General features: G+C 37.3%; 3 protein-coding genes and 1 non-coding gene across 4 annotated transcripts; 2 read left to right on the forward strand and 2 right to left on the reverse strand.

Moving 5' to 3' along the window:
• Nucleotides 1-13429: 13429 nt before the first annotated feature.
• TRNAG-GCC (transfer RNA glycine (anticodon GCC)) lies at nt 13430-13500 on the reverse strand. The gene has a single exon. It is a non-coding gene; the product is annotated as a tRNA-Gly (tRNA).
• A 580-nt stretch (nt 13501-14080) lies between these two features.
• LOC140875137 (probable xyloglucan galactosyltransferase GT19) lies at nt 14081-15903 on the reverse strand. Its single transcript, XM_073278694.1, has one exon. It carries the CDS (start codon nt 15825-15827, stop codon nt 14499-14501), a length of 1329 nt encoding a protein of 442 aa, XP_073134795.1. The 5' UTR covers nt 15828-15903; the 3' UTR covers nt 14081-14498.
• Nucleotides 15904-18661: 2758 nt separating this feature from the next.
• LOC140875930 (protein INAPERTURATE POLLEN1) lies at nt 18662-19604 on the forward strand. Its single transcript, XM_073279767.1, has one exon. It carries the CDS (start codon nt 18691-18693, stop codon nt 19513-19515), a length of 825 nt encoding a protein of 274 aa, XP_073135868.1. The 5' UTR covers nt 18662-18690; the 3' UTR covers nt 19516-19604.
• Nucleotides 19605-20285: 681 nt separating this feature from the next.
• Nucleotides 20286-24231, forward strand: LOC140875949 (acid beta-fructofuranosidase-like). Its single transcript, XM_073279785.1, has 7 exons — nt 20286-20796; nt 22020-22028; nt 22221-23077; nt 23165-23329; nt 23417-23643; nt 23738-23825; nt 23911-24231. Exons 1-7 carry the CDS (start codon nt 20328-20330, stop codon nt 24088-24090), a joined length of 1995 nt encoding a protein of 664 aa, XP_073135886.1. The 5' UTR covers nt 20286-20327; the 3' UTR covers nt 24091-24231.
• Nucleotides 24232-24431: the final 200 nt, after the last annotated feature.

Raw genomic sequence — 24431 nt, forward strand, 5'->3', positions numbered from 1 at the left:
TACTTTGACTCGTTTACCGACTCTATTGGGGTCATCAGGTGTCGGGATTGGGTACAGTTACGACACATATAGGAGTCGATGCTTTGTTGTCAAGGATTCACCACATACTTGCGAGTATGGATATCATATGCGATCTGAGGAGATATTAGTGTGACGAATCTCTGGCCAGAGTACATGATGTGTTTTAGGTTAATGGGTTTTCCTAGTAACACATGCGATGTCACTATTTGATCTCCAAGATGTAATGCATAGTTATCGAATCTCGAACGACTCTCGATATACCAATGGTTGTTGATTCGATCGGGATATATGGATGAAAGGACCGTACTGTACGCTAACCAAAATCTACTGGTTCTTGCAGGCACTATCAGTAATACCTAGGGAATCATGGGGCGATGTTTCTAGGCGCTCTTACCATGATTCGATGGGTAAGTCGGAAATTGTTGTTCCGAGTCACAAGGAGTTGTGAGCCCACGGCTAGCTGTATTCCTGAACCATTGAGAAGTACACAAGTAATGGATTACTAAAACCCCGTAGAGATAGTTAAATTTAAAGAGTTAAATTTAATGAAAGAGAAGTTGGACTTCTTAACCAAAGGGAGTTGGATTTTCTAAAATGACATAGGGATGGGCATTTTTGGAAATCACTGAATTCGGATTCAGAAAAATTATCTTGACTCTAAAAGATGCAGAAATGGTTTCTGTGCACATTGGTGAAAATTGTTTTTGATTGGTTCACAAGGCATCGGATCGAATTGTTCGAGTCCGAAAATTTTAAAATTGATTTTTGGATAAATTTGAATTTTTGGAAAATTTATAAATTTTATCCGTTAAATTAAATTTTATAAAATTAATTATTTTGGTACAATTGATGATAAGATATGATCTTATGGATGGATAAGATAAAATATGATTTTATCTTTTAAATTATGATGTCTTTGCATGTTTATCTAATTATTTAATTATTGAATTAATTAATGGATAAAGGATGATCGATTGGAATGACCAATGTTTTAGGTGTATGTTAGGTGATTTACATTTGTCTTATTGTTGTTGTTGTTTATTTATGGGCTTAGTTTATAGCCTAATATGATTGTCATATGTAATAAAAGTGAGCCTGGTTTATAGCTCGTTCCCACCCCTAAAATATATCTCATATTTGTTATCGAAATTTATTGTAAATTTATTAGACTTAGTGGGAGACAAATATTTGAAGAAATGGTGGGCCCAGCAGACAATGAAGACCGAATAAATGTAAATTGGAAGTTCAATATAATAGGATTGCATTGCATACTTGCATATCACCTAGGATTGGACTTAGACTCGTGATTGGCAACCACGGGTCGATTAGTTAATGGGATCGATCATCCTTAAATAATATATGATATTATTGATGTATGCATGTTTAGACTAAATTGTATGAATCCCGCAAGCATACATAAATTACATGATGAGACAAATTTTCAAAATTAAAAATCCCTCATTTTAAATATGATTTAAAATTGATATCAAGATTAATAAAAAGGGAATTTAAATATTGTTTAAATATTTCTACCTTCCATCAACGATCAATGTATGAGATGCTCCCCGCGGATACGGTCCGGCTCATATTATTGGGGGGGCCCGTTCGTCGAAAAGCTGTACATTGGATCGACACATGTTGTAAGTTGGGTGATTGGCTCATATTATTGGGGATCCACATGGCGACCGTCCATCACAACTTAATATTGATGGGTTATCTTGACATGTCACAATAAACGACGTCATATTATTGGGCCCTTATTGGACATGAGGTAAAAACATGGGGGTTACTTTGGAAGTAATTGGGCTCTACCTTTTGAAAATTATGGTTGGCTGATATTATTCGGGATCATGATTTGTCAATTGGACTTCATGTTCTCACTAAGGAAAAAAGTTTCCCGTTTTCACTAGAGGGTAGTAAAATCGTTAAAATAGTGGGAGTGTAATTCATAAAATAAAATTCGCCATATTTTACGTCTTAGTAAATTAATTAAACAATCATTGATTATTGTCTGTTTCCTTTTCAGTATACTATTACAATGACTTCTCGTAATCCACTATTTTCAATTCTCGAACAAAACAAATTGACTGGCGCAAACTATACGGAATGGTTCCGTAAGTTGAAAATTATTCTTACTTCGAAAAAAGCTTTCTACGTGTTAGAGAAGCCGCCTCCGAAGGAAGGCCCGACTAATACAAGTCCGGAAGAGTTGGCCAAACTTGATTTATGGTGGGACCATGATATCAAGGCCAAATGCTACATGCAGGCTTCGATGTCTGATGAGCTTCAAAGGAGATTCGAGGATACCGTGAATGCTGCTGACATTCACAAGAACCTCAAGGAACTCTTTGGAGCTTAGTCAAGGTCGGAGAGGTATGCCACCGTCAGAGAGCTCATGACGAGCCGCATGCGAGATGGGACTTCGGTCCGTGAGCATGGGGTGCTCATGATTGGACTCATTGAAAAGTTGGTAACACTCGACTTGACTTTGGAGCATGAACTTAGCGCGGACTTGTTGCTTCTATCACTTCCTTCATCGTTTGACGGTTTTGTGATGAACTTCAATATGAACAAGATAGAGGTCACCCTTGAAGAGATGGTCAATATGCTTGTCACATATGAAGCCACACTAAAGAAGGATAAACCGGTACTCTTGGTTGGCTCCTCTTCTAACTCTAAGAAAGGACCAAGTGGAAAGGGTAAGAAACGTTCTACCCCGCCCAAGAAGATTGTACCAAATAAGAAGGGAAAGGCCAAGGCTTCAATTGGGATAAAAGATGAAAACGTTTGCCATTACTGCAAGAAACCCGATAATTGGAAACGTAACTGCAAGGAATACCTCGAACAGTTGCGAACTGCAAAGGGTATGTTTTACATTGAAATAAATGTTTCGCTTAATACTTCTTCTTAGGTATTGGATACCGGATGTGGATCTCACATTTACAATGATTTGCAGATGATGACAAGAAGTCGTAAGCTAAGGATGGGTGAGACCTAGCTAAGGCTCGGGAATGGTTCTAGAGTCGAAGCCAAAGCTATAGGAGACATTTATTTAGTTTTGCAAAACAATTTTAAGTTATTTTTGAGAGATGTTTTATATGTTTCGGATTTGGTCAAAAACATTATATCTATTTCTATGCTTGATAGAGATGGTTTTTCTTGCAATTTTGTAAATGGGATTTGCAATATTTACAAGAATGAATGTTTGATTAGAAATGGACAACTTGAAAACAATCTATATAGCTTAAAATTAAAAGACGTTCCAATTAATTATGTTGATAAACCGGTAACAACAATTAAAAGGAAAAACGATAGTCAAAACCCGGCAAACCTTTGGCATGCTAGGCTAGGTCATATTTCCTCAAGGAGGATGAACAAGCTAGTGGGAGAGGGCATGTTTGATATGTCTGATATTAACTCTCTACCTACTTGTGAGTCCTGCCTAAAGGGAAAAATGACTAAATCTTCTTTCAAAGGGAAACCTGAGCGTAGTCAAAATCTGTTGGATTTGATCCATACAGATGTTTGCGGTCCATTTAGGATTGGTACTAAATGTGGCAACACCTACTTCATTACCTTTACCGATGATCATTCTAGGTATGAGTATTTATATTTAATGAAATATAAGTCTGAAGCATTTGAAAGGTTCAAAGAATTCAAGGATGAAGTAGAAAACAAACTAGGTAAAAGTATTAAGGCACTTCGATCGGATCGAGGTGGAGAATACTTAAGTACCGAGTTTTTGGACTATCTAAAAGAGAATGAGATTCTCTCTCAGTGGACTCCTCCGATGACACCTCAGCTGAATGATATTTCGGAGCGTCGCAATCGAACTTTGTTGGACATGGTTTGATCCATGATGAGCTTCACTGAGCTCTCACCTTCGTTTTGGGGCTACGCGCTTGAAACGGCGATATTGTTGTTAAACAACGTCCACACTAAAGCAGTAGATAAAACATCATACGAGTTATGGAATGGCAAAGCACCTAAGTATTCGTACTTGAGGATTTGGGGATGTCCTGCTTACGTAAAGCAGACAGCGGGAGATAAGTTGGATAGTCGATCCACCTTATGTTATTTTGTAGGGTATCCGAAGAATTCAATCGGATATTATTTCTATCATCCTGCTGAAACAAAAGTGTTTGTTTCAAGGAATGCCACCTTCTTGGAGAAGGAGTTCTTATTGGATAAGAAAGGCAAGATGATGGAACTCGAAGAAATTCGAGAAGAACCCGAGATACAAAATAACGATCCTACACCTCAAGAATCATCACAAGACACGCCTATTACTAGAAGATCCGAGAGGACTTTTAGGCCTCCTATTAGATATGGTCTTCTTCTTGAAGGGGATCAAAGTGAACCCGACATTGGATATGATCCAAGAAACTTCAAGGAAGAAATTTTTGATGCGGATTCGAATTTATGGCTTGAAGCTATGCAATCGAAAATAGACTCGATGCATTCTAACCAAGTTTGGTCTTTAGTAGATCCTCCCGATGGAATTGCTCCAATTGGGTGCAAATGGATCTACAAGAGAAAGCTTGGGCCTGATGGAAAGGTATTGACCTACAAGGCATGATTGGTGGCAAAAGGTTATACTCAAAGACAAGGAGTTGACTATGATGAAACCTTTTCACCAATCGCAATGTTCAAGTCCATAAGAATCCATATTGTCATAGCAGCATGGTATGACTATGAGATATGACAAATGGATGTAAAGACTGCATTTCTTAATGGAAACATTAAGGAAGAGATCTATATGATGCAGCCTGAGGGATACACATCCATGGAAAGCGAGCATAAGGTATGCAAGCTTCAGAGATCAATCTATGGTCTCAAACAAGCATCAAAAAGTTGGAACCAGAAATTTGATGAAACGATAAAGGATTTTGGTTTTATCAAGAACCCGGAGGAACCATGCGTGTACAAGAAAGTAGCTAATAATGCGGTAACATTCTTAGTACTTTATGTTGATGACATCCTACTCATGAGGAATGATGTAGGGATGTTGCAGTCAACAAAGATATGGTTATCAGGTAGATTCTCGATGAAGGATTTAGGTGAGGCATCCTATATTCTAGGAATTCAGATCTATAGAGATAGATCTAAAAGAATGATAAGACTCACTCAATCAACCTACATCGACACCATATTGAAAAGGTTTTCAATGGATGGGTCCAAGAGAGGACATCTACCTATGTGTTATGGAGTTTCTCTATCCAAGTCTATGTGTCCCAAGACTGACGAAGAGATAGAGAAGATGACACACGTGTCATATGCGTCAGCCATAGGTAGTATCATGTATGGGATGATATCTACCAGACCGGATGTGGCCTATGCTCTGAGCGTCACGAGCAGATACCAAGCCAATCCCGGTCAAATGCATTGGAAAGCCGTGAAGGACATTCTTAAGTACTTGCGAAGGACTAAGAATTTATTCATGGTTTATGGAGGGAGAGAATTGAAGTTGGAAGGCTATATCGACTCTAGCTTCCAATGTGACGTGGATGACTCGAAATCAACCTCTGGATTTGTATTCGTGCTCAATGGCGGTGCTGTCTCTTGGAAGAGTTTCAAGCAGGACACCACAGCGGATTCCACCACTGAGGCACAATACATTGCAGCATCAGCTGCTGCTAAAGAGGCGGTTTGGATAAGGAAATTCATCCAAGAGTTGAGTGTAATTCCTGAAGCTGTTGGTCCAGTCCCGGTGTACTGTGACAACACGGGTGCCGTTGCTCAGGCAAAGGAACCAAGGTCTCATCAGAAGTCCAAACACGTACAGAGTAAATACCACATCATCCGGGAGATTGTGGAAAGAGGAGACATCACTGTCGAGAGAGTGGCCTCTACAGACAATATCGCTTATCCGCTTACTAAGCCCTTGCCAGGACCATTGTTTGACAAACATCGCGAAGCAATGAGATTACGTAGTATGACTAGTTGGCTTTAGGGCAAGTGGGAGATTGAAAGAGTGGGTGCCCGGTTAGCCAACTTGTGGCTAAGGGCTTTTATGACTCTATGTAAAACAATCTTTTGTTTAATATAATTTACACTTTTATAATGGCATTGATTTTATCTTTCTTCATAATGTTAAATTATGATATATTATTGTTGTTTTGATAAAGACCTTGAATATACTATAGTGTATGTAAGATGTGGTAGCACATGGGGATGGCTATCATGAAACACATCTTATAGTCACTGTATATTCTAAACTGTTCCTAGTCAATTGAGCCGTCCGCAAATAAGGATAAGGATCGCTCGAGATTGAGACTAGCATTTGCGATGCCGAGTACCACGTTTCATTGGTATGAAACATAGAGATGTTCAAAGCATGCAAATGGATATTCATATGATGAATGATCGAACTACCCTATTCGGACTTTCCAAGTGGTTATCACTTATCGAGTGGATAAAGTCCGCGGTTTTGGTTGTACACCATTAGTCCTTATTACTTGAAACATCATTGAGACTCTATATGCTAGTACTGTACTTTGACTCGTTTACCGACTCTATTGGGGTCATCAGGTGTCGAGATTGGGTACAGTTATGACACATATAGGAGTCGATGCTTTGTTGTCAAGGATTCACCACATACTTGTGAGTGTGGATATCCTATGCGATCTGAGGAGATATTAGTGTGACGAATCTCTGGCCAGAGTACATGATGTGTTTTAGGTTAATGGGTTTTCCTAGTAACATATGCGATGCCACTATTTGATCTCCAAGATGTAATGCATAGTTATCGAATCTCGAACGACTCTCGATATACCAATGGTTGTTGATTCGATCGGGATATATGGATGGAGAGATCGTACTGTACGCTAACCAAAATCTACTGGTTCTTGCAGGCACTATCAGTAATACCTAGGGAATCATGGGGCGATGTTTCTAGGCGCTCTTACCTATTCGATGGGTAAGTCGGAAATTGTTGTTCCGAGTCACAAGGAGTTGTGAGCCCACGGCTAGCTGTATTCCTGAACCATTGAGGGGTACACAAGTAATGGATTACTAAAACCCCGTAGAGATAGTTAAATTTAAAGAGTTAAATTTAATGAAAGAGAAGTTGGACTTCTTAACCAAAGGGAGTGAGATTTCCTAAAATGACATAGAGATGGGCATTTTTGGAAATCACTGAATTCGGATTCAGAAAAATTATCTTGACTCTAAAAGATGCAGAAATGGTTTCTGTGCACATTGGTGAAATCAGTTTATCAATCGGAGTCACGATGAATTTTATATTAATTTCTATAACAACAGGCTTGGCTTGTTGGGCTTAAGTTATGGATTGTGGGCTTTAAGGAGTTAGAGTCCTGATACAATTATAACTAGAAATTATCTATAAATAGAGGTGTTGGGTTCGAAAATTACACACATTGAATACTGCAATTTTTGAAATTCACTCTATACTATTCAAGAGGATTTTTCAAAAATTCCTCTGTCCCTTTTGGAGAAAATTCGACTTGTGATTTTTGTGAAAAATTACAAATCGAATTAACAGATCATATCTGTTTATTCTCTACGTAAAACTTCTGATTGATTTCTAGTGCAGTCAATCAGAGGGTTTCTGTTTTTCATTCGTGGACCTAATTTCGGAGATAGATCGTGACAGTCATCGGTTCCCGGGATTTACAAGAAGAGCAGATTAAATTCTGTTGGAGTCCACGATCAAGCCTTTGCTTGATGAGGTAAAAATTTAATTGTGATTTTATTTTTACTTGAACAAATTTAATCGTAAAAGTTTTGATACCCATATATGTAATCGTTCCATATAATAAAAATAAAATTTTTAAACTTCCGCTGCACCGGGTATCAATTCTTAATTGATCTGAACACAGTTTTCCAACAATTGATATATGACATGTACATATCATCTTGTGCTTATACGTCTGTACATCTTTTGAGATGAGCCAGTTAGGGTTACTCAGCCCTGTTTGGACGTTTGATATCGAATACCCTTAGGTACTGATACCTAGAGGACTTCGTGGTCCGCGTTCGAGATTCGGGAGTGAGTGGTCGCACACAGTGGTTAGCTACCCCGATGTGACGAGCTCATACTCCAGGCGCCAGTCTGAGCAGTTTGTATACAGTTATCCCAGATTTGGATACCCGTTCATTTGCATGCATCATATTTGTATGTTTATCCGTGCTTTCGTATTGAGCTTAGCGCTCACGTCCAGTATTTTCTGTGTATCCAGGAGCTTGGAGAGGCCAGTAGCCCTTGAAGACAGCAAGATTAGCTGTAGGTTTATTTAAGTAATTCGATTGGGTTGTATAATCGAGTTTGTTGAGCCGCTTGTATTCTGCCGGTATTCTTGTATTTCAGTCTTCCGCAGAAATTTTATTTAATGCATGCTTAATTATGCTCTTATCTTTGATTAGATAGCGGATCCGGTATGGGTCGCTACAACAAGAGTCAACCTAAGACCACTTTCGTGATTTGCAGAATCCAAAAGCCCCGATTCCCGCATTCATGGGGATTCCTAACGATTGAAGAATTCCCTAAATGTACCTGAATCGATGTATCTATGCATACCATACTTCTAGTATTATCCCCAGTACTTCTCGACTCCCTATATCCCAATTCAGCACCGGTTGGAATAATCTGATCGATCAAGTCCATCTACTGTGGCTCTCGTTCTGCCTGACGATATCAAACCTAATCAGACAATTACTTAGTGTCATGCCTGCACCAGTCTAGACATACTATCCACTGTCTATATTCATTCAAGATGATCATTAGGACCTGCCAGACCCAAAACGCACTACAAGTCTGAAAGATTCCAACTAACGCTGAACATGTTCCTAATAATTATATCTCTCGCTAAGGCTGCAACAATTTAAGACTGAGGTAACCTGCCACGATATCCCATCTGAAATCACCACCAAGTGTACACTGTCATAAGTCATGCTTACCTCACGTCTCAAATAGTCATGTACAATCCTTAGCATCAGCTATAACTCATTACTGAAGGAAACCATCATTGCTGGAAAATACTTCCCCCGGGTCAATGTTTCAAAAAATTTTACAAAACCATCTCCTGGATAACTCCTACCACAAGAGAATCCAATCATCGACTAGATCCACTAGTCTCGCAGTATCCCATTGACTAAAACTATCTGCTCAGAGTACATGCTCGTCAAGGAAATCCCTCCAGGACTAGTCCTTACGGCAGAAATCCAAACCAATATCTCCGATGACAGTCAGGCAATATCTGAACCACTATACCTAACCAGACATCTAATCCAAGGTCATATCCCATCGTGACTGTTACCAAGACTCTATACTGAGAAGCCTTCCCACCGCCGATCCTGAAGCACAAGGGCTTCCAGACAATCTCCAAAGTACAAAGACTCCCAGAGTAACACTGGCATAGGGTCGCGCCCCATCACATCTAGTCATGGTCATAGTCCACAACTCGGCATATACTCGACCTGGTTTCTGATGAAATCCCATCATCGCAATTCCCAACCTAACGAAGGTCAAACAGATTACTGTTCTAAGGAAACAACCTAGAACAAAGCCCAAAGTTCATATCCGAACAATATTTACATACCTCCAGATGAATCACCTCAGTCATTCACAAATTCCTGGATAATTAATACATGTGTCATTACTTCAAGTTATGTACAACTTCTTTATTACAATCCCATGTAATACATACAGTATTCAAAATACAACGAAATGTACAACCAATAACTTGAAATGATACAACCGGATTCTGATGATTCATTACCACTGAAATATTGTTTACAACTACAACAATATAGTATTTAAAATCATCGTACTCGTCTTCGTTTCTTGATCATGAAGCCTCTAATCGACACACGCATCGATACAAGCATACTCCCATTCAAGTCTCTCTTCATGTCCTCCTGCAAAGAACTCCGGAGAAATGACACGTGATAGCTAACCAGCTATGCTCTGCGTCAGTACATGTCAGTCGACCACCTCTGCACACGATCTACCATCAGCGTTCTTCTTGTATCCATATCATGTTTTTGAACATGAAGTTTCCCATTTGCCAACCGAAAGCATCGATATAAGCATACCGGCAAAATCATGTTCTGCATGAGTTTAATGACCTTACACTCAAAACCCGTCATGCCTTAAGCACTCGAGGCATTTCCTGGTGAAGGTATATATGACAGTCTCTCCAATTATGAGTGGAGAATCTCTTCGGACTGAAACCACATGGGTTATTACACACCATTCGTTCCAAAAAGCCCTCAAAGGTATCTGACACGATATACTCGTTTTTCTCTTCCAGTCTTTCCCGGCTGGAATCCATATGTTCTTCGATCAGCATCCCAATGCATCGAATGATAATCCGTACACAACAGTCAATCTATCTATCGATATGCTACTATTGGTGTTCTCATCACTGTTTCATTCCTTATAGTAAAAACTTCTGCCGCAAACCTCGGCAATGAAGAACCAAATCTTCTTTCGTTAGGTCTCCTCAATCCTACAAGGAAAATCCAACATCTCAATACTATTTCCCAAGTATCTTGCATGCAGCCCTGATACCATAAATGTAGCGACCCATACCGGATCCGTTACCTAATCAGAGATAAGAGCATAATTAAGCATGCATTAAATAAAATCGCTGCGGAAGACTTAAATACAAGAAGACCGGCAGAATACAACCGTCTAAACAAATTCGATTATACAACTCAATCGAATTACTTAAATAAACCTACAGCTAATCTTGCTGTCTTCAAGGATTACTGGCCTTTCCAAGCTCCTGGTGCTCAATCCCGCACCTAAACCTGCCCCGTCGAATGGAGTGTCCAGATACACAAAAAAGACTGGACATGAGCGCTAAGCTCAATACGAAAGCAGGGATAAACATACAAATATGATGCATGCAAATGACATGGTATCCATATCTGGGATAACTGTATACAAACTGCTCAGACAGGGAATATGAGCTCGTGACATTGGGGTAGCTAACCACTGTGTGCGACCACTCACTCCCGAATCTCGGACGCGGACAACGGAGTCCTCTAGGTATCAGTACCTAAGGGTTCTCGATATCAAACGTCCAAACAGGGCTGAGTAACCCTAACTGGCTCATCTCAAAAGATGTACAGACGTACATGCACAAGATGATATGTACATGACATATATCAATAACAATAACATGCAAACACATAAATGCAACATATAAGCATGCATATCCGCTGAAAATCTCAGTCAGTACTTACGTACCTTTTTACAAGCAGTCCTAGCAGTCCAACTCTAGGTTCCAAGCCTATCATCAACTCTACAATGCAAATACCTATGCATCATTCATTAAGCTCTAAAAGCCTTAACTAAGCTATTGCATACTCCTAAATAATTTAAGGAGACTATAGCTATACCTGCGTCCATCGTCAGCCCACTGATGGCGAATATCCCGCAACTGGGGGCACACCCCTGCTGCATCTCCACAGCCTCGAGCACTGCTCCGCTACATGAGCACTGTTCCGCTACTATGTCAGACATTGTCTGACTATACTATAATATTTTTCCCTACTCCAACTCTAAAATAAGAGTACTCAAAGCCCTAAAATAGAGCCACGTTGACGAAGGAGAGGAACTCGGAATTCGCACCAAATGAGGAACTCGGACCTCATATTTATAGAGCATGTTCGGATCGTCCGATCCTTACTTCGGATCATTCGAACTGCTTCGGGCCGTCCGATCGCCTCATCGGATCGTCCGATCTCCGCCACGCGTCCAACCATTCGCATGCAACCATACACCTGTCCAATACACTGTTCGGGCCGTCCGAACCGGCTCTTCGGATCGTCCGAACATCTCCCCGATGACATCACCAATGACGTATTATTTTGGGACAGCTGGCCGCATGAGTTCGGATCGTCCGAACCCACTTCGGATCGTCCGAAGTCTTCAGAGCCTCCGAAGCCTGGCTCCGTCCATGTTCGGATCCTCCGAACTCAAGTTCGGAGTGCCCGAACCTGCCGAACCATACCCACCATTTTTGAGTGTCCTGGATCCATTTCTGGACTCCGTTAATCAATTTGAAATTTTCTTAATCATGTTTTACTTAATCCGAACATGATCCTTCAATTAATTACTCATTAATTGTTAGTTTTGGATACGGGCTACTACAAAAAGAGTGTAAAAAAATATTACTAAATATGATATATGATTATATATTTGAGACAAAAAAAAAAAAGGAAAACATAAACTATATAATTGAGGCGAAGTGAGTACAAGACTAAGTTTAAAATCTGACAATCTAAAAATAATAAAATCATAGTAAGAGACAAACAAAAAAAATCTTGTGAGATTGTGGAACAGTTTAATTTTGTGAAAAAAAATCTACTATTCGATCAGAATTCAAACCTATTAAAAATTATTTATTTTTATAATAAAAATATTATTTTTTAATCATTAATGGATAATGTCAATCCATTTTATATTTATATGCTGACAAGACCATATAAAAAAAACATATGACAAAACAAATATTGAAGATAAAAAATATAAAAATGTGTGTAAATCAAGGTTTTAAAAAGCGCGAATCGTGACGAAGCGTCACAATCAAGTTTCAAGCTTTATAAGCTTAAGCAAGCTAAGTTTAGAATAAGCTTAAGCATGAAAAAACATTTTTCATTTTTTGTTTAATTTTAATTATATGTATTAAGTTAATTAATAGAATAAATAACATATAAACTTAAAGATTTTAAGAATAAATACATAAATTTTCAAGTTATAAAAAACTTAAGTCTCAAAATAAAAAATTATCTGGAGGAAAATGTTTGCGTTAGGTCATGTTTCATCTCTTAGTCGCAAAGAAAAAAATGTACGAAACAAATTTAATTTGGATGCATTTAAATGTTTTTTTTTTAAATATGTTATTAAAATTTATCATTAAAACAAAAATTTAAAGTTAAAAATATTTAAATAATTTAAATTTAAATTTAATATTAATTTAAAAAATTATGTTTATCACGTTTTTCACGTTTTTTTGCGCTTAATATGGTCAACTAAAAGGTTGACCGTTTGTTTCACGCTTTTGTCTAACGCGAAGCTTTTTGTTCACGTTTAATCCCACTTAAACGGCGTTTTTTTGCGCTTTTTGGAACACTGCCAAACATTTGGGACATGAATTCATTCATGTGTAGTCTGATCAGCTCTTCAATCGAACACAGCAAAATGCAAATCATATTGATAAATTGAGTTGTGGCGGATATGCGTGCCCAGATAGGTTTCAACTGTACTAATTACGTGTTAGCTAGTATTTAAATTTTAACCTCTTGCCTAATTTTTTTTTAAAAAATATTTTTAAGTTTTTATACCCCTCTCTCTCAAAGTTTTCTATATTATATTATATTATTATATATGAAATTTACAAAAAAAAATTGGATATTTTGGAAAGCAAAATAGAAATGCACCAGCCGGGAATCGAACCCGGGTCTGTACCGTGGCAGGGTACTATTCTACCACTAGACCACTGGTGCTGGATGTTAAATGGACGAACCAAAATATATTTATTATATATTAAATTTATTATTTAATTATTTAATCAATTTATTAGCTGTAATCTAACCCGGGTTTGCAACCGTTCCGAATTCATATATAGAATTCAAATCTGTTTCTTAAATCAAATTTCTCTGCCAAATTAATAGTTTTTCCCCTTTTTGTTGTTAAACAAATTAATTGTCTTTTATCTTTCTAGTATATATTAATTTTCAACATTTTTATCAAATCTATTATATTTCTTTATGTTTTCTAGATTCTTATTGTAAATACATATTAAATAATTTGGATGTTTACTTTTTCATTTATCATTGCCATTTTTTTTAGCGTAATATTTTCTTAGGAAATTATAACTAACAATGAAGTTTGGAATTGACGTCATTTGATTTTTAAAAATTATATTTTTACTGTTTTTGGCACAAATTGGTACATTTCACTTGACGTGTTCGTGCATCTACAAATTTTGTTCAATCATACATTATATATGTATTCATAATGCAGTGTAAGGTTTTGCTTTTTATAATCTATTTCCCGGTTTTTTTGAAATACAAAAAATATGATATTCATTCAATCAAATAATCGCATAAAACGCCCAAGTCATAATTTATAACCGAACGCAAATGAAGAACAAAAATATTTGAATTCTTGAAATGCTTGAACGTACATAATGCAGTGAGTGTGCGATTTGATTTGCTGAACCATTTCCGAGTTCTCACCTGTAAAAAACAGAAAAGTTGGCATAATCGTTAGTCGTTACTGCTACTTCAAACTTGTATATTTACACAAAAAAGACAACATCAAACACAATTTATTTTCAGACGTAGTTTCTAAAAACTAATATTTTCTAAAAAACAACATATAAAAAATCGTGATACATTGGTTCTTGACAATATAATTTAACAACAACAACAAAGAAAATGTACAATTACATGGATAATTATATTAATAAAAACCCATTTAAAAAAAAAAGTAAGTAAAGTCATTGATCTGCAAACTCTTCAGTTCTTGATTTGATCCTCTGCAAAGTCCCCTGAACCGCAAAATCAAATGCATCTTTCTTACTTCTGAGCCCCAATGAACTCCCATGCTTTCTGTACATAATTCTAGGCATCATCTCCACTAATTTTTCCCTCATTCTCCTTACTTCACTTCTCGGTATACCCATCAATACATCAACGATTTTCAACCCTTTAAACACAACATCTTCCTTGGCTATAAACACAGAGAATTCATTGTACTCCTCCTCCGGCAAGTGCCACCCGTACTGCTTTTTCGCAGACAAATCCTCGAAAAAAACCGGTATACAACCGGCGAGAATGCCATCGAATGTCGAACGCCTAGCCGGCGTATCCCCCGGAGGCTGCAGGCAGAAACTAGCCTGCAGCATTGGCTTCATCACCATTATAGGATCATGTTCACATACCCCATTCGAACAGTCCACAAATTCGCAGAATTTGCCATATCCAGTGCCATTGGCATTCATATTAGTGGTGTTATCACATTCAAGCCTAATGCTTCTTCTGATATTGGGATTAGCGGAAATCCCACCTCCAGCAGAGAATAACATCAAAGTGTTTCTCCTTGATTTCCTCACCCTATTGATCCACGACTCCAGGTAAGCTAAATTTGGAGGGTGAAACGAGGTGGGATATGGGATTGCTTGTTCTTGCCATGGGTAAGCCCTGGATTCAAGAGTCAGAGCCGTGACATTGAAAAACTCGGGCAATTCGAGAAACGAAGTCCCGAAAATCGGCGGGTCGTTCGATAATGGCTGGCTGAAATCCCAGGCAGGGCGTGCCATTACCAAGAAATGATCGTGGCCCTGATTCTTTCTCCATATGGAAGGGTTGTCCACATGTGCTAGATAATGAAACAAATCCAATCCATGGTTGAAGCTGGAATTGACTTCGGGGCCGAAAAGGTATTTCAAGCTGTCGATCCCAGCATAATAGGGGATGTAAACTGCGTTTGCGAGATTGGGATCAGAGGTCAAACAAGGGTATTCAAGCATACGGCGGTGGAAAATGAGTTCAAGCATAAAAGGGTCGGTTCTGTACCAGCTGTGGGAGTTGTTGTGCGTCTTTTGGCCGAGGCCATGGTTGGAGAGATAAGGGCAGAAATCGTCGAATAGAGGATATTGGGAGCAGTTGGTGAGGAGATGGAGGTTGAATTGGGGCGGGAGGTGGCGGATGTAGATCCATTTGTTCGTGCAGTCAGATTCGGGATCGGAGTCTTGTGATTTGACGGCGGAGACGAGGAAGAGGAAGACGGTGGCGGTGAGTAGAAGTAGCAGGGGCGGCGGAGGCATGGTGGTTATTTATTATGGGTGGAGACGATTTGTTCATTGAATTTTACCGCGGATAGATCTGTCGGTGAATATTGTCACTTTGTAAGTGGTCTCATCACCGAATCCAACGGCTGTAATTACAGTTTTCACTCTTTATTATTGATCATTATTATTATTATTATTTTTTAATTATTATTATATGAATTAAAAAGTGGAGTATGTACGTGTAATGAATGGGGTAGTTGGGATCATTATTATTTGACTTTTAAAGCGTTAGATTCGATCATGTTCACATGCACGAACTTTTTGACCAAGTGTATCCAAATATTCATGGCAAATTTTACTTTCGGACAAACGTTTCCAAATCTTTTTTTTTTTTGACATTAATATTTTCATATATTTTGGATTTTTTTTTGTTTTGTTTTGAAGCCATCTTTTGGAATCATTATTAAGAAACATTCATTTTTCTCATTTTAAGTTTTTTTTTTCTTCCATTTCTAGTCTATACATATTGTCTACAATTTTTTTAAGGAATATGTGATTACATATTTACATTGGCTAAAAAATCAAATAACAAACAATACATTTTTATATTTATTTAATTCCAATTAAAGTTATTCTATATATATAATAAAAATTCATAATATAAAACTATTATACCCACGTTACACACGTGCATTGATGGTTAATCTTAAAAGTAAGAGAGAAATTTAATTACTAACTAGTAAACTAGTAAACATGGTGCAACGAAAAATTTTTAGTTACAATTTATTTTATTTTTTGGATTTTTTTTTTATTTTTGCTTAACATATTATTGGAAAAAAAATCAGATGAAAAAATAAATGTAGAAGTCAAATGAAAAATATGATGAAAATTGAAAAGTCGTATAATTGAAGTTAATGTATTATAAAAAAATACGTTTTTTATTTTATTTTATGTGAAAGTGGAGTTAGTGGGAGATTTTTTAGTGGGGATTGTGGGTAGGAAGGGTAATTATTATGGAATTATGGAATAATATAAGAAGGGAAGGAGGGGCAAAAATGGAACAAAAGATGATGTCCACATGAGCATTTTCTCTAGGTGCCTCAAGTATTATAATATAGATAGATAGTATAGATAGTATAGACAGTGCATTGTGCATATGTTTTGTATGTGTAAAATAAATAATTTTTATGTAATTTTTTTAAATCAAAAATAGATTGAGAGGGAGGTTTATTGAGATAGTGGATAGAAGGGGATAATTATGGACTAAAAAATTTTGGTGTCCTTAAAGCTAGTTACTATAAAGGCTCAACTTTAATTATACTAGCACACAAACACACGCGTTGCGTGCCTTATACGTTCTAATGTTTTAATTGAAAATTTAAAAAAAATAGTGAAAGAAAAAAATGGAAATTTTGTAAATTGTTTTAATTGAAAATTAAAAAAATAATGAAAGGAAAAATAGAAATTTTGTAAATAGATATCGGCAAAAAATGAGAAAAAAAAGAAGTGAAAGTGGCATTTTTATAATTACATGGTCATCAAAGGATAAAAGTAAAGGGGTTGATGATCATACCCACATACCAATCCCTCAACTTTAATAAAATAAAAAATATAATAGTATAGATTTTTACTATTAAACTATATATATCTTACATGTTTTTTTTTTTTTCACAAAACCCAAATTATATATAGTCGTTGGTATCCTTATTTTTATCATAGAAACGTTAAAAATAATAACTCCAACACATAATTATTTTGAAGAATTTCAATAAGGGTGTGCCTGGATCGATGAATTTAGTTTAAAAAATAATTTGAGTAATATATTTTACAGATAAATGATATTAGCAAAAATAATCTTTTAAATTTACCTATTTTGTGTTTTGGATGCAAGTGTTCGAATTTGAGTTTTGATTTTGTAAGTTGGTTTGAGTTTCGATCTTTTATTTTTATTTTAATATTTATAGATATAATATCAACCTTTATATATGATCATAAAAACTTGCATCGACGTCCAATCCAGCTTAAACTATCCTATTGGAGGTATCATGCACCCATTGATCAGTTCAAATTTGTATCCGAAACGTTGATCTGTTGTGGGGAATTAAGGTAATGTTTGAGAGAGTTTTTAGGAAGCACTTCTCAGCTTTTATTTCAAAAAATTTTGAAATTTCGAAAAAGAAAAGCTATGAAGTACTTTCTAAAAACTCTCCCAAACACTACCTAATCTTCACTATTAAACTCCCTGGCCAAAGAATTAACCCAATTTATATTGGCTGACTGGTTAAGGAAAGATAACTCATGTTTTCTTAGTCCACTTGGAGGTTACATAAATTAAATAATCTATTACGAACACACAAAGAGAGCAAATTAGGATTTACAACGACCACTTTCTTTATAAAATGTAGTAATAGATAAATTTATACTTCTATTAATATTTATTTCGCGCACACACGTGCTATGTGCAAAAAATCACTAATTATTAAAATTTATTATCCATTGTATTGTCCGTTTTGCTTGTTTTATCCTTTCATCTTTTATTTGGATGAATGCTGATTTTCATTGGTTAAACTTGTCATTGACTATTTGCATTAATAATATTACGAGTTTTTTTTTAAAAAAAAAGGATTGTGTACCATTACACTTTATATGCATATTATTTTTGGGTAACTCAAAATTCAAACAATTATATTCTAGCTTCCAATTGAAATTGATTAATGAAAATGTGTTACAATTAAGAAATCAATTTTTTTTATTTAAAAAAAGGCAGTAAATTACTTTCTATACTATAAATAAATAAATTTACCTAGCTCCAAAACCCTTTCGGCTTGAACCCAAAAAAAAAAATTTGACGCTTTCCCCATCGCCAATCAAGAAGCCATTTCTACATCTTTTCCCAAAGATGTTGAAATCAGCTCTCTTCAGAAGAAAGAAATCCGCCAGTACTTCAAAACCCTTCGAGATTTTCTACAAAGAGTGGTTCGCCACCCTCGCCGACACTCTCCTCCCCCAGCTCCGCCGTGCTCTCTCCTCCGTTTCCACATCCCCGGCCCTTCTCTCCGCCCAAGTCGACGCCATGCACCACCACCTCCGCTCCTACTACGAGAACATGGAGCTCGCCGCCGTTGAAGACGTGGCTCAATGCCTTTACCCCGGGTGGCGCAACTCTCTCGAGAAACCATTCCTCTGGCTCGCCGACCTCCACCCTTACCTCTTCACGAATCTCCTCAGATCATTCCTCGACGATCAAGAATCCGAAGACGGCGACGTTCTTGATACGATTCGGGAGATTCGACAATCTCGCGAGTTTCTTGACGAGCGGTGGCACGTGGCGGTGGCTTGGAGGAGCCCGTCGAAGGCTTTGACGACGAGGGTCGATCAGATTGAATGCGGGTTGAGGCTCATGGTGCCTGCCCTCGCGGCTCGGGCGCGCCACGCGCAGATGACGCTGGTGAGGAGCGTGGGGGCGGAGTGGGGGAGGAGGCCGGATGGGGTGAAGACGGCGGTGGAAGAGGCGTTGGCGGCGGAGATGGAGGAGCTAGTTGGGGTGGTGGTGGATGCCAACAGGCTGAGGAAGAGCGTTTTAGCAGATATTTTGAGCGTAACGAGTGTATACCAGGCCGCTTTGTTTCTTGAAGCGCTCGCTGAATTCTTGGTTGGATTTAGAGATAACAAATTGCTCAAAGAATTCGATAAGTGCAAAATCTACGTATCAATTGACACATAGAAGCTTAATAATCGATACAGCAGGTGGTGTACGTTACCATTTTAATCTTTGTTAAAAGGGATTTCATTCCTGTGAAGAATTTAGTAATTTCTTTGTGGTGTTTTCAGCAGGAAATTTAAATTTGAGTGTGTATAGATGTTTTCGGTTTGTATCATATCATATATACAAAGTGAATGAAGATTTACCATTTTGTATTTGCGTGAATTTCTCTCTCTTTTCTTTATTTTGTAACTAATTAATATTCTATGTTAAAGTAGATAGAGAATCGTTTACGAGATCCTTTTAATTTTGGATTATTTGGATTGGAAAAAAATAATTGACAATTAGAAAGAAACGGCCCACGGGCAACGTTTTCGATTATTTTAATTATTTAAAGTTCGAGTTTTTTTTTTTCTTCAAAAAATAATAATTAAATTTGTCTTTGCGTGAAGATAATTAAATATTAAGATAATTTACATGGATTTATGAACTTTAAAAATCATGTTCGTACTAGAACTCTAATAAAAAAGTAGAAAGTCTTGATTTTAACTAACTAGTGTTGTATTGGAATAATAACAGATAAAGTCTGATAGGAGTCGTCTACAAAAACAACGTACAAGAGGATACCATTGTCTAATATAAAGTAACCACACCACCCAAATTATATTTTGCTTTCTAGTCGAACATTCCTTGATTATCTCCTCTCCCGACTCTCGCGCTACCTATATATATATATATAACGAGGAAAATCTTCTGTTACAAATTGGTTTAACATTTTATGTCCATATAAATCGGGCATGTACGTTTCACGAAAATTGTTTTGTGCATGAACCATGATGTCTCATCCTAACCCATTATTTCCTGAATTCCGCGATTCGGAAATCCCATGCGATGATTCTTTCGCGTCATGTTCCCACACCCCTTTGCTTGACTCCACCTCCTCCTCTTCCTCCTCCGCGGTCGCTGCCGCCACGATGTCTCCGCGGAAGCATCGACGACGACCCTCCACTTTTATCCTCCTCCTGTTGTTGGGGATGTTAGGGATCGCGTTACTTGTGGTGGTGGCTGTTAGAAATTATGGACACGAGCCTGATGAGGTGGTTCCGACGCCACCGCATTATGATTGCACGACGCGGCCGGAGAGGATGCGTCCGGTGTTGCGTGGGGTGGCGGAAGGGGTGTCTCCCAAGAGCTTTTGGCCGTTGATGTTGCATGCGGGGCCTGCGTATACATGGAATTCTACATTGTTGGCTTGGCAAACTTCGGCTTTTCATTTTCAGCCTAAGAAGAATTGGATGAATGGTTTGTTTGATTCTCTTTCCCAGCTCTCAATCTTTTTATTAATTCTTTCATGCTTCGACAAATTTCGAGTTACCAAATCATTGATTCGAAAGATTTTAAGATTTCATCTTACCGTCCTCGAATCAAAATAATTAAGATTGTACTAGGTGAAAATATTTAATTAATACCATGAATTTTGGCATAAAAAATAATATTTTTCATAGATCGGATCAATATGTGATATGTTTCATAAAATTAAGCAGCTATTTGTGTTTTATTATTAACAAATCAAGATATCAAATACTACACTCATACCTTATGTATATAAAATAGAAATATCAAATGACACTTTTTTTTGGATGAATTTGAAATCTATCGTAATTAACATAAAATATTATATAAACATGAAACAAGAGGATCTGAAGTTTATGGTATTACTTCACTAAACAACAAAAATATTTTGAAATATATGAATTTGAAATCTTTTCTTTCAAACTACCTAAAATTAAATATAAGAGCCCGTTTGGAAACAAAAGTTATTAGCTTAAAAAAGCACTTAAATACGTTTAGTTTTTTAAAGTGCTTTTATTAAAAAAAGCAAAAGCAGTTTTAGTGTTTGGATAAATGTTCAAAAAAGTATTTTTTTAAATGAAAATATAAGCAGAAGTCAAAAAGCCAAAATTTCTGGCTTTTAAAAAAACACTTATTTGGGCTTAAATAAGTATTTTTTTTAAAATGTCTATTGTAACCAAACACATAATATTTTAAGAAAAAACATTTTTTTAAAAAAATAAGTGTTTTTTTCCAAAATGTTTGCTGTTCCCAAACGGGCTCTAAGTGATTTGCGTTATACATGATCATGTGCTCAAGATATTAAAACTTTGATATCTCAGTTAGAGATCGTCTTTTTATTTCATGTTAGGAGATTAGCCAATGTTGTGGCTCACTTCTTAGCTAAATTTTCTATTTCTTCCCCTGCACCTTTTTGTTGGGTGTCCGGGTCTTTTCCGAGATGGCTGGTTAATCTTGTAATGAGTGACTCTTAATTGTCATTTATAAGATTTTCTTTCCTCAAAAAAAAAAAACAAAATGAAAAATGCTAGAGTAGAGTTTGTATCTGCTGTCATTATTAAATTATAACTCCATACGCTAACGCATGTTTCTTCTTTGTTTCTCGGTGGTTTTGCGAATGCTTCGGCTGGCATTGCTTTTATTGGGGAATATATTGGATCGTCTTGTCTCAGATCCCAATGGTAAGTACATTGTATTTCTTTAGGGGAAAGATACTACATAAAATTAAAGTACATTGGATTTTGTGTAACCAATGGTAAATATTTCATTTTCGCGGAAATTAATGATATTTCCCCGTCATGATTCATTAGAATCTTCAATCCATGTAATTGTTATTACTAAAAATGACTTAAAACTCATAACTTTGATGTTAGGTCCGTTGCTATACAAGGGATGGTACCATTTGTTCTATCAATACAACCCATATGGTGCAGTCTGGGGCAACATTGTCTGGGGTCATGCAGTTTCAAGGGACCTAATACATTGGCGCCACCTCCCGATCGCCATGGTACCCGACCACTGGTACGATATCAACGGTGTCTGGACAGGGTCCGCGACAGTGCTCAAAGATGGCCAGCTTGTCATGCTCTACACAGGATCGACAAATGCGTCGGTTCAAGTTCAAAATCTTGCATACCCTGCTGACCCTTTGGATCCTCTCCTCGTCGACTGGGTGAAGTATTCCGGTAACCCGGTCTTAGTCCCTCCACCAGGTGTTGCAGCTAAGGACTTTCGTGATCCGACCACTGCGTGGTTGACACCGGAAGGGATGTGGCGCATAGCTATTGGCTCTAAGGTTAACAAGACTGGGATTTCATTGATGTATGACACTAAGGACTTCAAAACCTTTAAACTTCAAGATGGGGTGCTCCGGGCGGTTTCTGGCACTGGTATGTGGGAATGCGTGGATTTCTACCCTGTTTCGGAGATCATGGAAAACGGCCTAGACACATCGGTTAATGGTCCCGGAGTTAAACATGTTATGAAGACTAGTCTTGATGATGACAGGAATGACTACTACGCTATTGGAAGTTATGATAGTGATGCTGGAATATGGACCCCTGATGATCCAAAAATAGATGTTGGTATTGGATTGAGATACGATTATGGGATTTTCTATGCATCCAAGACGTTTTACGATGAAGCAGAGAATAGAAGAATCTTGTGGGGATGGATCAAAGAGACAGATAGTGAAAAGTCTGATAGAGAAAAGGGTTGGTCTTCACTTCAGGTAAATTAATTAGCATCTTCAGTTATTACATCATTGTTGATCTGTGACTCGTTATTATGAAATGAATATTGTTAATTTGAAAAACAGGCTATTCCAAGGACAATATTGTTCGACAGAAAGACTGGCAGCAACATTCTCCAATGGCCAGTGAAGGAGGTGGAAAGATTGAGACTGAACAAGGTGGTTTTCGACAAGGTGGTGGCGAAAGCTGGTTCTGTTGTACACCTTGATGTTGGCTGTACTGCTGATCAGGTTTGAAGCTCACATTCTTTTCGTCTAGTAGACGAAAAATTGATGCTATTTCGAGTTTCTTTTGAATGATGGTTTCCTATTTTGCAGCTTGACATCGTGGCCGAGTTTGAAGTGGATCAGGAGGCTTTGAGCAGGTTAAATGGAACAGATACGGCCTACAATTGCTCCAGCAGTGCCACCAGAGGTGCATTAGGACCATTTGGTTTGATGGTTCTGACCGACGACGCCCTATCGGAGCAAACTCCAGTTTTCTTCTATATTTCTAAGGATACACAAGGAAATTTCAAGACATTCTTCTGTGCTGATCACTCAAGGTGAAATTTCAAACCTATACAAGATGGATTTCTATTTAGGCCATTAATCAAGTTTGCTCATGATGATTTCCTTTATCATGTGTTGTGTTTATAGGTCTTCTGAGGCAACTGATGTGGACAAGAGGATCTATGGAAGCACAGTACCAGTGCTACAAGGGGAAAAACTATCTATGAGAATGCTTGTAAGTTCAAGTTTGTTGGTTAATCTTCATGTTGTGTCAAGTTCAACAAGGGAAACAAAACTGAAACTTATCTGGTTCCTTGCAGGTTGATCATTCGATAGTCGAGAGCTTTGCTCAAGGCGGGAGGACGTGCATCACATCGCGTATTTATCCGACGAAAGCCATATATGAAGACGCTAAAATCTTCTTGTTCAACAATGCCACCGATGTGGATATCACTGCATCACTACAGATATGGCGAATGAGTGGTGCATATGCCCATTGACCTCAATTTTCCAGCCTCATTTTTTTCATTCACACTTAGCTTTAGAATGTATTGAGTTGAGCCATTCTTGTTTATTATCGTTATGGTTTTTGTTCTATTAGAAAGGCGACACTTGTATATAATAATTTCCAGAGAGTTATGTTTCTTAATTTCTACAAGATCAATGGATTATTACACTGCATTACCAATTTTTTTTTTTTTAAATGAAATCGATTCTTTTGCAACTCTAATCATAACAATTCTATGGAAAAAAAAATGAAAATCGATTAATCATAACAATTCTATGACTTCAAGTTCTTCAATCTAACAACTCAGCTGACAAAATAAAAATAAAAGTTCAC

Source organism: Henckelia pumila, chromosome 1 (assembly GCF_033568475.1).
Source record: "Henckelia pumila isolate YLH828 chromosome 1, ASM3356847v2, whole genome shotgun sequence".
Classification (NCBI taxonomy): Eukaryota; Viridiplantae; Streptophyta; class Magnoliopsida; order Lamiales; family Gesneriaceae; genus Henckelia; species Henckelia pumila.